The sequence below is a fragment of the Dermacentor variabilis genome, chromosome 6 (genome assembly GCF_050947875.1).
Source record: "Dermacentor variabilis isolate Ectoservices chromosome 6, ASM5094787v1, whole genome shotgun sequence".
Classification (NCBI taxonomy): Eukaryota; Metazoa; Arthropoda; class Arachnida; order Ixodida; family Ixodidae; genus Dermacentor; species Dermacentor variabilis.
Window position 1 is genome coordinate 161,281,699 of NC_134573.1, and position 13,094 is coordinate 161,294,792.

General features: G+C 47.0%; 2 protein-coding genes across 5 annotated transcripts in view; both read right to left on the minus strand.

Annotated features, from left to right (window-relative positions):
- Nucleotides 1–148: 148 nt before the first annotated feature.
- LOC142584426 (uncharacterized) lies at nt 149–2,465 on the minus strand. Its single transcript, XM_075694578.1, has 2 exons — nt 2,162–2,465; nt 149–654 (listed from the first exon to the last, which is right to left on the minus strand). The coding sequence occupies exons 1-2, from the start codon at nt 2,375–2,377 to the stop codon at nt 253–255; spliced, it is 618 nt and encodes a 205-aa protein (XP_075550693.1). The 5' UTR covers nt 2,378–2,465; the 3' UTR covers nt 149–252.
- An 8,805-nt stretch (nt 2,466–11,270) lies between these two features.
- Ctps (CTP synthase) overlaps nt 11,271–13,094 on the minus strand; it is a 43,636-nt gene continuing 41,812 nt past the window's right edge. For 3 of the 4 annotated variants that reach the window (XM_075696493.1, XM_075696491.1, XM_075696494.1), the window contains one exon: nt 11,271–12,141. In XM_075696493.1, the coding sequence (XP_075552608.1) occupies nt 12,017–12,141 (125 nt within the window). In that variant the 3' untranslated portion in view covers nt 11,271–12,016. The remainder of the gene's footprint in view (nt 12,142–13,094) is intronic. The other variant, XM_075696492.1, reaches the window with a different exon arrangement.

Consider the following 13,094-nt stretch of genomic DNA (forward strand, 5'->3'; position numbering starts at 1 on the left):
CCTCCAGCCTATCGCACGCCCAGTGTGATCAAATTCAAGAAAGAACAACGACAAGCAGTGAACGCTCCGAAACTGGAAAATCACGTCTTTGGTCCTGTGCGAGCAAACAAGCTGATAAAATCGTATAGCGCGTTCTTTTCTTTTTTTTTTTTTTTTTTTTTTTTTGTGCAGACAGCGTCCACGACAACGATGCAGAACGTAACCTGCTGCGCTCGGTATAAGATACCCTCGCAACGTTCGCTTTTTATCGTACTACTCGACAGACAGCGCCACGTCATCTCCGGTGACCGGAAGTGGTGTGGCGCACCCGAAGGGCTGGGCCCTCTCGCTTCCTCGAGCTTTCCCGGCCGTGGGTGGCGGCTGGTGGTCGGCGGCGAAATGCGTGAAATTCGCGAGCCTCTCGCCTCCGCCAGCAGCGACGGAGGCCGCGGCAGCGCGCGCCGCGGCGGAGGACGCGTTGCGCGCCAGCTCGGATCCCGTCGGCTCGTGGAGGAGCCGCCAGGCAACCACGGCCAGAGCGGCGGACACCAGCGACACGGTGGCGCCGGCAAACAGCAGGCTGCACGCGAACAGCCACAGGTGTCGCACGCTGACCAAGGGAACAACCACGGCCCCTGCGCTGCCACTCGTGCTATTGCCGGTCGTGGTGGTCTGCTGCAAACGCGCGGTGTGGATGACTTCGTGCAGACGCCACCGCCTTCGTTGCCAACTTAAAGCCTGCTGTATACTGAGTACAGGCTTCGCCGTCATGGCGCGCAGCGGCCCCCGGGCCTGCGACACCCTTAATGAAGAGCGGCGCCGGAAGTGATAGGAAAGCATATGCACCACCGCCATATCAATAGCGCACCTGCTGCACTTTGCCGAATGTAAAGGTTTACCGCACGGGCATGATCTTTTCCTTAGCTTACAATGCGTGGCTAAAGCTCCGCATTATTCTCCTCGAAGTTGACCCAAGCAGCTGGTACGCCGGCAGCGTTCGCGTGAGAATGAAACAACCACGCAATCTTTTAGCCACAGGGACAAGCTTCGGCTGTGCCGAACGAAAATCCTTGTACGGTTGACTTCACTTATCAATTTTGGGATAGCCGTACAAGCTCATTCGGAGAATGTTTTGGTGTCAAGCGAGTGTACTCTAAATAAAATGTTTACTCTCTTTGGGGCTTATCTTGTCCAGCAACGATAACCATCACCAATCTAGGCGTACGCGCCTTTTTTTCCCTATTACTCTCCGCTTGCTATACTTTCTCGTCAGGGTGGCTATGCGTCACACCGACACAAGCATGCCCTATCGTAATCTGAAGTATACCGGGCGAGCAGCGTTGAAGATTAAGCAAAAAAGACCAACCCTTCCCCTACCGACAAATGGAGGTAAGCAAAGCTTGTCCTGCGTGCACGTGACCTTCGTCCCGGTTAAGTAACCCACAGGTAATGGTGCCGGATTGCTTCGGCATCCCGCTCCGTCTGCTCGGGAGCTTCTTTTCGTTACTGTCGGATTGCCTGGGCTCGGGCGGCTCTAACGGCTTAACGGCAAGCCTTTTCACGGGCGAGTTCTCGCCGCCGCTCGTCGAAAGGCTGCCTATTCCTCGGGGGAACGCACAACGCATGGCTGTCCCATCCGTTTACCGAGATTGACCTGAACGCAAACGATCGAAACCGGCGCAGCACGTGCGGAACCCTTTTCTGCCCTTCCCTCCCCGGTGGCGACGAAACGGCTCTGGGTTGAGCGCGCGCCTATGCAGCTGGAATCCTTGCTAACTACTCACGCTCCGGCGCCGGCGCAGCTGTCAACTCGTCAAGCCGCCCTTCCTCGCAGCTGCTCGGCCCTGGGAGCAACTGTTTTTTTTTAATCTGCGTGACCCCGACAACGCCACCGAAATTTGCAGTATACAAGCTTCGGTTGAAAAAACGCACGCACGGGAGACGACGATTATTGTCGGGGGACACGACACCTATGCCCCAAGGGTTACAGTTCCCTTTTTCTTATAATGCGGATAAAAGAGCGTTAATTCAGACGCGAAAATATACCAAACATAAGAACAAAATGTACACAAGAGCGTCTCTGCCGTTTCTGTGTGTATCTGCCGACAATTCTCTGCGCGCATCTTCCGTGTCAACTGTGGAGGTTATAGCGGGCACAGAGGCCACGTCTATCTGCCCTTACCTCCTGGATGTGGTGCCGGCACCATGTGGCCACGGGACCGCTAGCGGACAGCATGGGACACTCATCCGAAGCGGCATGGGAGTAGTGCACTGGAGACAGCGTCCGCCGACCGCCCAGCGGCGCGGGAGGATAAAACACGGACACCGGCTGCACGCGGCAGCGTGACGGGCCGGCCGTGATCACGGGCCGAGAGGCGGATCGGTACGCACCCACCATGGTCTCTTGGCCAGTCTTGTACACAGGTTGCAAAAAATATATAACCGATCAGAGCTGCAACTGCCTTCCTTTCTATCGGATATGTAACAGACGGATCTTGAAACGGCACTTTCTATTTCGTTCCTTCTTTTATTTTAAGCGAAGCTTTTCTTTTTTGCGAACCTTCGCAAAACCTTCGCGAAGGTTCGCAGCATGAAGCTGCGAACCTTCACAGCTTCATGCTGAATCCTATAGTGAAAGGAAAAAGTGACATCCATCCGTACGTAGAACGAAGCGCCAAGGGAAACCCACACGGGCTTCTCAGAAACAAACCTTCGTAGTTGAAGAAACTTCCGTCCTGGTTCGGGATTATAGCGAGATTATCTATATAGTATAAGCCCAACTTCTGCATTCAATCTTGGATTTCGACGCCTTCGTGCGGTATCTGAAGTACACTTCACGGGCGGTTCTCGTCTTCGCCTACGAAACAATGGTCTGTCGCACAAATCAGCATCGTTCTTCTAGAAAGGCACAGGCAACGAAAAAGAAGAAAAAAAAAAGTTCAGCCTTTTCTACATATTGCACGCCGCATGCACCTGGCTTCAAATCAGAGCGCGAATTTTATTACGATTAGCATTTTAGCCTACTTCAGCCACTTCGTGTCTACTATAAGAATCTGAATTTATTATTAGAAGTTGGGTCACATTACAAGTATCTGGTATACAGGAGGAGGTCCCATATAGTCAAAGATTATATCGGGACCTCCCGATACAGTCTCGGTCCGCTCGAGTGCCTTGAGCGGCCAGTCCGCACAGCAATTTTTCGTGCATTTGCGGGCTTCTTTCACGCTCGGAAGAGCACTCTCATGTAGAATGTATTGAACAACTGAAAGCTGTATTGGGAGTTTTTCATGTCGCTCTACAATTTTCTCGTTGACACTATTGATCTAACTATAATTTTTGAGAAGTTCATTAATTAATTAAGGCTAATTATCTAGTAAGGCGTAATGAAAAAAGATAATAATTTGAGTATCTCCCAGCGACGGCAAACAACATTACCATGCCCAGCTACGTGGCATTCGCATATTTTTAAACTCTGGCTAAAGTTAGCTGAGACACCCTGTATATATAGCAAGGGAAAGACATGGAGGCTAACCAGAGGATTTCTCCAGTTGGCTCCCTCGGTACCTTGTACTGGGGAAGAGGTAAATGAGCACAAAGGGTGAGAGAGAGAGAGAGAGAGAGAGCTGGTTCGGCGCCTTTTCGCGGCATATGAAGAGCACTTCACGGACACTTTTCGTCGTGTGCAAGGAATCTGCGAAGAGTACACCAGGTGTTCTTGCGAAGACCTTTAGCCATTCTTTCTGTAAAAATCACCCATGGCAGATGGCACAATTTAGTCCTTGAGCTGGTCTGCTCGAAGAGGCGGACATTACCTGAAATGGAAATGCATGATCGACTAATTAACAAAATATCATTAAGTTTTAACTAATTGTAGTATGGCACTTATTGCAATTTACAGATTGTAGTGGGTGAGACTGCAAGGCATATCCACTCGAAAATACTTCAGTGGACGACACTATTTCGAGAAGGCGCCATCAAACTTGCGGTAAAGCAGTGCGGTTTATTGTTTTTAACAGAACGCCGTGTGCATTGAATCGCAAGAAAGTAACTGGACCACCCATGCATTTCTTCACAAAGTTCGGGAATTAATGTATTGAAACTTGCGTCATCCTGATAATTCGTTCCAGGCAATTCAGCCTTGTGAACTGTGAACAATGTGCGAACTTCAATATGTGCCGTTGTCAGCTCAAAATTTAATTAGTGAATTTTTGGTTAATTAGCCGATTATGCACTGCGATTCCTCCAGCAAATAATGTCCACCTATTTGAGCAATCCAGCATCAGTATTGTATCTGCTACTGCTAATTTTTTTTTCTTTTAATCGCTCAATGCCTTCGCAGAAACACTCGCAGTTTATGAAGGTCACCTCCGTGTCCGTTGGCGCTGAGGGCCGGCCGTCCTGACAGTCGGTATGGCGGTGGTGAAAGTGATGGCGACACCGCTTCCTGCAGCACTCGTCGTCATCGCCTTCGGCTGTCCCCAACGCGTCGACCGGCCCAGGGTCGGCTGCAGCGCTGATCAGCCGCTTCGTCCCGGATTCGACGTTGTCTTCTCCGCCAGATCCCACAGCGTTGCCCATCGTGTGTGACGTCCTCTTCTTCTTCGTCACCTTTTCGGGCCTCAGACAGAGAGAGAGCTCTGTTCAGTTAAGGTCAGTAAAGAACCCGATAAAGCATTCATTCAAAGCTACGCATGCGTTAATTTCTGGGTAAGATGTTCATTACTAGGAGAGAAAAATGAAGGCTTACCCTACATTTCTTGAATTTCCCGCTGGAAGGAAGGAAAGAAATCAACTTTATTCAAGGTCATGCAGGCCACGAGAGCTTTCGGGCTCTCATGGAGTGTGCGTCTCCCACGACGGAACCGGGAGGTTGAGTTTCCTGGTGGCGTCGTGGACCTGTTGGACGGCACAGAGTTGGGGAGCGAGTTCTTCGCTCCGGATTGCTTCTTCAAACTTGCGCTTGTCCGGTCAGTAGTTTATGTGAGCTTGCGAGCACGGCCAGTGTAAATGATAGACGTTAAGGGGTGTATTGCAATTGGTGCAATAAGACTTGTCGTAGAGCTCAGGCATGTAGTGGTGTAGACTGTTTTGCGTGGGGCATGTGTCTGTAGCATTCTGAGTGTAACCGCTTGAGCTCGAGTGAGCGTGCGGTGTGGCGTGCTATACTCTCTACGTTGTAGGTAGTAGTGTTTAGTGATTTGATTGTATGTACCGGGCGCGTCCTTATTCTCCGAGTGGTCGGGTGAAGCTGGAACTGTAGTGCCCATGACGACATGGGTTTCAAATTATTTTCTTATATTTGGCCCGCAGGAGGCGCAGTATGTCGTATTATATATATATATATATATATATATATATATATATATATATATATATATATATATATATATATATATATATATATATATATATGAGTTTATGAAACTTGCCGAGTTCACTAATTTGACTAAGCCAGAACAGACGCAGTCAAATTGGTGACGTCACGGCTGGCTAGTGCGGGAACTTCAAGGTGGCGTCGCCAGCTCGTTATTTTTTTTTCTTGCGTCTTTTCTTGCTCATCAAGCTTCCCCTCGCCGTAACTGCGGCTTTTCTTTTTTTTTTTTTTTGGGGGGGGGGTGCATGTCTAAAGGCAAGCAGTTTACTGATGTAGCCCTCTTAAGCTGTATTCACACGACGGGCCGGATCGCTGATTCAGTCCGACGACGGACGCGACGCGGCTGACCTGTGGCGTACCGCGCCGCAAGCCGCTCGTCTAACGCGGTGACGGACACCTCAAAGTGCCTGCAGATCCCTTCCCGGCGGCGGGAAAAATGCTTTGTGCTCTCAGGCAGCCGCGGACAGGGAGTCCAGCGGAAGTGCACTACCAGGTGCCTTTTTTTTTTATGTGTACCAATTTTTAAAGAATTGCCTGTGGCAGATAGCCCGATTCTAACCCTTGAGTTAAATTACTCGACGAGGCGGACATCACATCTAAGAGAAATCAGAATGCTTACTTGAATAACTACTAATAACTGTACTAATAAAATTTTGACGATGCGGCGGTCGGGCATGGCCTGACTGTCCCAACGTGGGAGCGGCCCGCAGCGCGCTGAGTCGCGCACCTCAGGACCTTCATTAAAGTTTTGCATCCATCCATCCATCCATCCAGTTACCTTACGCGCCGTAAGGTAACTAACTCAAAATTTTAGGGCAATTTTTCGACTTGGTGCTGGTGTAATGGTTGGGCTCGGGCATGAAATAGATGGTAGCTGGCTTGTGCTGTCGTCCAACTTATCCACGCTGAGGACGTTGTTGAAGGGGAGAGACTTGTTCTAATCGAGAACGAGGAATACGAAATTTAGTTACAGTATTTACATGAGAACGTTACAGTACAACTGAAAGAGGAATGCACACTGAGGAGCCGCCAACGGCTCCTTAAATACACTCTGTCCTCCTAGATGCCTAGGTGAGGGGAAAAACGGCCGTTCCACCTTCGACCAAGGGGAGCGTTCAAAGTCATCATCGCCGACCCGCCTTTGAGGGGGAGGGTTTACACGCTCACTTCCGCACAAGTTTCACTGAACACACCGATGTGAGTGGGTTTCTTGCAGACAGGGGTCTTGACCCGAGCAGGCGCCTCTTGATCCTAGCGTTGACGCCGCAGACAATGGCCGCCGCGTCTGTCCATGACTTCTAAGCCCCGTGATACGGCCGCCAAACATCTTCTCCCAGGAGTTCCACCGCTTCAAACAAGCCGTGACGGTGACGGCAAACCCACTAACAATACTTGGTCCGCCGACTGCGTTTAGTCATAGCGGCGCCAAAGGGGTGTTGATGCGGCACATTGTCGTCCCTACAATACAAGTCGCCGCAGCAGGTGGAGAAGGGTTCCAAGGTCGCTTGTGAGAAGCTCGCCACCTCCGCAGCTGCGGCTGCCTGGGAAAATTTTGTAGGTCGGTAGCCTTGCAGGCCGTTCGTAACACTGGTGATCGAGTCGCAAGGCGTAACCTCATGAAACGAATTCTGAACACTATACCAGTTTCGAGATATTAATTTTCAAGGTATCCGACGAAATACGTACATTGGCGTTACAGTTACTTGCGAGGTTCAATGCATAAAACAGCGGTTTCTTCAAAAAAGATATATAGGAAGAATAAGTGGAACAGTGCAATTTTGCCGCTGGCGGCGCATATCTCAAAACCAGTCCCATCCTCAGAATTCGTTCCAAGTCTATATGCCTTGCAACACCACAAGCGACAGTTCGTAGATTGCAATATGTGCTGTAAATTACTTAGTAAAAAAAAAAGCTTTGTGAAATACGTATCCGAATCTACGCCAACTACACGCCATGTCCCCCTCGGCCTACCCCAATATGTGCACGCTGTGCGGAGGAAGGCTCATTTTCGCCCAAATTTCTTGGGAGTGCGAATCTAATCCCCCCTCCCCCCAAGATCAACGAACTGGCCCTGCAGAAAATATCTTTCAACAGGAGCACTGGGAGACTCTGCTCGCCAGGGAATACCGAGAGGCGCAACTGGCACTTCTCGGCCAGGTCAGGCGGGTCAGTGGCAGCGGAAGTCAGTGGAACCCTGGACTGAGGGTACCACCCACCTGCAACTTCTACACCCTTTCTCTTCAATAAAGTTTCCATGTATATTGTTGATTAGTAAGATTCCGCATTTGATTGCTCATGGAAGTAAAGTCTCCCTCATCGGGCAATCTAGTTACAAGGGTTAGAATTGTGCTATATGTAAGACGCGATTTTTTAGAATTTGGTGCAGCTAAAAAACGTACACAGTACGAACATTTAATGCCATGCTAGTGTCTCGAACATGGCAGCGCGCCGGTCGAGATTTTCTTGAAGTATGTCTATGCGTGAAGAAAAGAGGAGAATGGTAGAAAACGACCAAGGGAGGACGGTATGAGAGATAAACTCCGGTTTTCCGCGCCGCAACCTGCTGCCAAGCGTCAAAGGCGTTATTCGTGTCTTGTTTTCATGAGCGTTGCACCATTGCCGCTAGTCATTTTCCACATAAACTTTCCGCTACTGGATAACGCAGTCACCATCAGCGTTCAGCATGTGCGGTACTTGAACTGAATGTTGCTTCACAGAGCATGATGTCATAGCTCATACAGCTATACTGTGCTGCATATCTTCCGATCGGAATCTGTGCAACCAGTCTCAGAATCGATAGGACTTGGGTTCGAGCCCAATGGTGAACGTTTATTCACTCATCTATAGAATGACGGTGATCATACTGCCATTAAATACAGAAACAAAGAACAAATAATACGTACAGGCACCATTTTCGCCTTACAACCCACGAGCCAAACTGGCAATCTTCGTTGGAATGCGCTTCTCTGCAGGAGTCCTAATGCAGAGAAACCAGCTCTTGGGCGTTCGCAAGCTCGTTGCGCGGTCTTTTCCTTGTGTAGCTATATAAAAAAGCAGATTTGTGCGACATAGCAGAATTACAGCCCAGTTCCCTGCGAAGCTATTCCTTAAGAAGCAGATTCATTACGAATTTTACCTGCTTGTAGTTAAACCACACAGGGTAAAACGTTGGCCACATGACTGTTCCTATAATCTGCACTGAATATGTTCTCGCTGGCTGTTCACAGTTCCTCCGGGACAGCGAGCTATATTTTGCGCCCTTCGTGAAACACTTATTACGCCGGCTCCTTTAGAATGCATTGTAGTCTATATATTTGCCGACAAAGTATTAATCAAACCCAAGCGTACGCCATTGAAATCTATGACGTCAAGGTGAACTGGTCGCCAGTTTTTAGCTTTTGCGTCTTTTCTGGCTTACCGAACCTCTTATAGGAGTGGCTTTTCCAGTATTTTGGAATAATTTACTAAATGCAGCGCACGTTTGCAGCCCTCACTACGTCTGGCCATGTTGAGCTGACAAGCGCAGAGCATACATTGCGCGATAACGATCGTGTCTGCAAAGTATTAAATCGCTACGCGCCCTGGAAAGATCCGAAATTTCAAACCGAACGCCGTTTTTCCTTCTCCTCGCGGCCGCCGCGCTCCAAGCCGGACGGTGACGTAGTCGTGCCACTGCGCCTATGTAGTGTCCGCAGTGTGACGTCGCTCGTGGTGACACGTGACTTCGAGAATTATTCAAGACACCTGTTATCTGTGCGATATCTGTTGCTTGAATTGATGAATTGAGGTTTAGAGAAATAATAAAACATACAAACGGAGTGTCTGCGTGTTTTTTTTTGTTTTTTGTTTTTTTTACTTCGCACCGAAGGGAGAGATGTACTTCCGCTTCGTCTGCTTGTTTCCACGGTCGTGCGGTCACGTGCGCAGGTAGAGAAACTGCATTTTTTTTACCATGTTCCAGCGCGTGATCATGCTCGGAGATCCGCTTGTTTTGCCTTAGTATTTATGTAGCACTAAATTATACCGATAATCATATTTCTTTGTGAACAGCGCGCAAAATCGTGCGCGAACGAGAACAGCTCGCGCGCGACGCCGTCGGCGGAAGTGTGTAGCGCCGAAAAAAAAAGGGGGGGGGGCGAGGAGCAAAAAAAAAAAAAAAGAGGGCGGGGCCTGTGACGTATGCGTCACGCGATCTTCGAGGTCCGGTATGGGTGAACGCAGGGACGGAATTTCGCTTGCGAACGCTAGACGGGGCGAGTGGAGCGTCTTGGCTTGGCAGTGGAGCCCGCCTGCTGAAATCATGGGTTCGCGGCACTGAAATATTTTTATCGCTGCTATTAATGAGCAGATTTGAAAATTTTTTTGCGGCAGAACGCTCCCTACAGACACGTAACGATTTCCAGCGTATAACCAAAATTTGATATGGGGCCCTTTAATTGTCCCTTTAAGATTTTATTGTCGCATGGGTCGCAATTTATTCGGACGCACTTACCTTCCCATGCAATTATGTTCCCCCTTCTCTCCCCCCGTTTTCTTCAAATTCGATACCCGTGGCAGTTACTGTTCTGAGGACAGTGGGTCATTTTAAGTTTTCTGCGGTCTGTCAAACAGAATGCTCCCGTGTGCTTTCGCAATTTACGGCAGAGGCCATAATTAACCCACAAACTTTTGAACTTTGCCTATACATCACCCACAATATAAACAAGGACACTGGTATGGCTCACCAAGGAAGCCTACTATGTGCCTCTTGAAATGCACGAAAATAAGGAGAAAAATGTTCATTATTAGTTTTGCAAATAATTACTGAAGCTAGAAGCATTAAGACTTTCTTCCCCAAATCATTCTTAACCTTGCCTTCATTCCCCCCCCCTTCCAACTGCGTACTCGATGTCATGTAGTTTTCCTAGGAGACAGGAAATATGGCAGATAACAGCTGTGCTAACACTTTTGAACGCTTGCTAAAGCAATTCTATTGCGAAGCTCGAAATTACCTGAAGCTCTTGAAATTTTTACCGCAAATCACCCCATTTGCTCAAAATGTCAACTTCGTGGCAAGTCGAGTTCTTTTATATCATTTGGCAAACTTCCTGCGGGGTTAGCAAAATGTGCTTGTAAAGCTCCTGAACGTTTCTACAAGCAATTTTCCACAAAGGCAGTCCCGAACCTATACAGTTCGAGCATTTATTGGACATCCCCCACAAAATACTTTTCAATTTAACTAAATATAAGCAACATGCATCGTTTTGTTCACTGAGAAGACTGGGAAAACTATGCGTCTCGTATAGTTATGTGGAAAGTTGGGCGAGTTGGGTGATTAATTATCATACCTTGGTGGTGAAGCAGTGCACTGACAAGGATAACGCGAAGACACACAAGAAAACACGACACACAGCAAGTGTCGCGTTTTCTTCTGCGTCTTCGCGTTGTCCTTGTCAGTGCGCTGCTTCACCACCAAAGTATGATGGTGCCTCGTATAACCCAGAAATTAGGAGAAGACCAGTATTCAGTAATTATTTCCAAAGCTCATAATTAACCTATACACTTCAAGCCTTAGCACATCACCCACAACATGGCACCCATTCTCTCCAAGTACAAGATTGCTTGTATCTTTGGGTCTCCCAAGGTAGCTGGGAAACACTGCAAGTGTTGCATATACTAATGCCGCTGAACGTGCAGAAAACAAGGATTTAGCAATTTTCATTTAGCCCCTCACCAAAACACTTCAAAATGTGTTCACACATGGCCACCAGCAGCTGAAATTCGACCACATAGTTTTGCGAGAAGTTCCAGGCTGCAAATTAAAGTATGTATCAAATAAAATAAATGAATTAAGCAGATACTAACAAGTGCCAACATTTTCACGTGTTCTCACTCAGTAAGTCCAACATTCACTGAATGAAGTGAAAGAGAAATAGGCTGAGGAGTAATAAATTTTATTCCATATGCAGTTGAATAGAATAGTTCTATAACGGTTACATGTAAATCCTACCTGGAACCCAAATAATTAGTCAACAACGATCTCGTGAATGATATATTTCGTGCTATTTCACATCTTCCCATGCCCAATATTGTCCACATTCGCAAGGGGCATGATGCAAGTTGAAAGAACTGCTAGATGTTGACACTGTGCCTGAAAGCCACAAGAGGGCCTAGGGTACAGCGTGCACATTTTCATGTGTGTCTTGGTGCTCGGGTATACAGCTCATCGTTACATGTTCTCTGTACGTCAAATATCAGATCCATACGAAGACGAACCTGCAATTGATACAAAAGTGACCGCAAACATGCTGATCTTGTTTACTAAGGAGAAGCGTACTTGGTCACTATAGCACTTCTGAAGTATTCATATACATCACTGTGGAAACTGTGCACTATAGCACTCCTGAAGTATTCATATACTGCACAGTTTTCACAGTGAAGAAACAATCTCAGACACTATCATGCTTCAGAAGTTATTCATAGCACTACACATTCCTCAGAGTAATAATCATAAGTGCTCATTCGATATTTAAAGAAAAAACTACTGAATATATGTATTACAACATTCAGGCCCTGGCACTGGTTTTCGGTGACTATAACAATCAATTAAGTACGATAAGGCATAGCACAGGATAAAAGTGACAAGCACATCTGTGAAAAGAAAAACATTTAGGGTTTAGGCAGTCAATTGGCCCAACACAAAAATTTGAAGTGTACCACACCAGAACCTGATAGAAGGTTTTGCCAGAACCAGTCAGGCTTACCTTTCCTTATATGGTAGCGGAAGGTGCGCTGCTTTAAAGATTTGTCTGCAGAAAAACGAAAGTATACGAGTCTGTAAAAGTCAATTTGGTGTCTCGGGAAGAAAAAGAATATGAGCAGACTTTAGCAATTCCATCAGCTTTGGAGTCATTTGCTGCCACAGCAGCAAGCTCTCACAGCATTAATGCCTTATGAAGAAGTTCATGAACTTTCAAGCAAACTTCAGCACAAAGGCACTAGCCTAGGCTAAAATGTAGGTAAGCATACTGACAGCTGCAGACAATAGCCATGGCAGACTAAAAGATATGCCAGAAGCATGCTTCTAGAAAACTTAAGGTAAAAAAGGGGAAAAAAAAAGAATACTCAGTTTCCTGAGCAACTTTGCAGCAACTATGGTTCAATAAATTCCATGACTCCGCCAGTGAAATGCCAACAACTTTTAGATTAACTATATAACTTAACTCATTAGAATTTGCGCACACTATCTCTGAAAAAACTAACAGATGTTCAATGTGCAACAAAATGTAGTGCAACCAGATCTTGACTTAATCATTCTTTGCTGTATCCTTTACTGGTTCACATCAAAATGTGAATAGTTTACTGTAGTAAACTGTGTTCGAAAGAAATCATGTTTTACTGTAGTTTGTAAAAATCAGCAGAAAATGTTGAACACAGTGCAATTACCAAGCAGGCATCTGAAAGTTCTGCACTATTGATGCATGCAAAACATGCTGTAAGTCATACACCAAGACAACCATACCCACAATGTTAACAATACAATTGCAATCATAGCAAAATTCACATTTCGGCTGAATTTCTGCATGCAAGGTAACAATTTCTCATTGTGTCCTTTAACCAACATGTACAACAACCTTAGAGCAATAGAACTATACTCCTAGTTTTCATTGGCAAACGTCATGAAGCTTCAAACCACATGACATTAAACTATGCCTCAAAACGTATGTCGGTGCCACTAAAACAAGCGCATCAGAAAAGGTCT

Bases quoted from the DNA above. Each gene is read 5' to 3' on its own strand.
- LOC142584426 (XM_075694578.1), bottom strand. From the start codon at position 2,377: ATGGTGGGTGCGTACCGATCCGCCTCTCGGCCCGTGATCACGGCCGGC. The intron at 655-2,161 runs GTAAGGGCAGAT...GCGCGTTTGCAG, and splicing joins GCCGGCACCACATCCAGGAG to CAGACCACCACGACCGGCAA.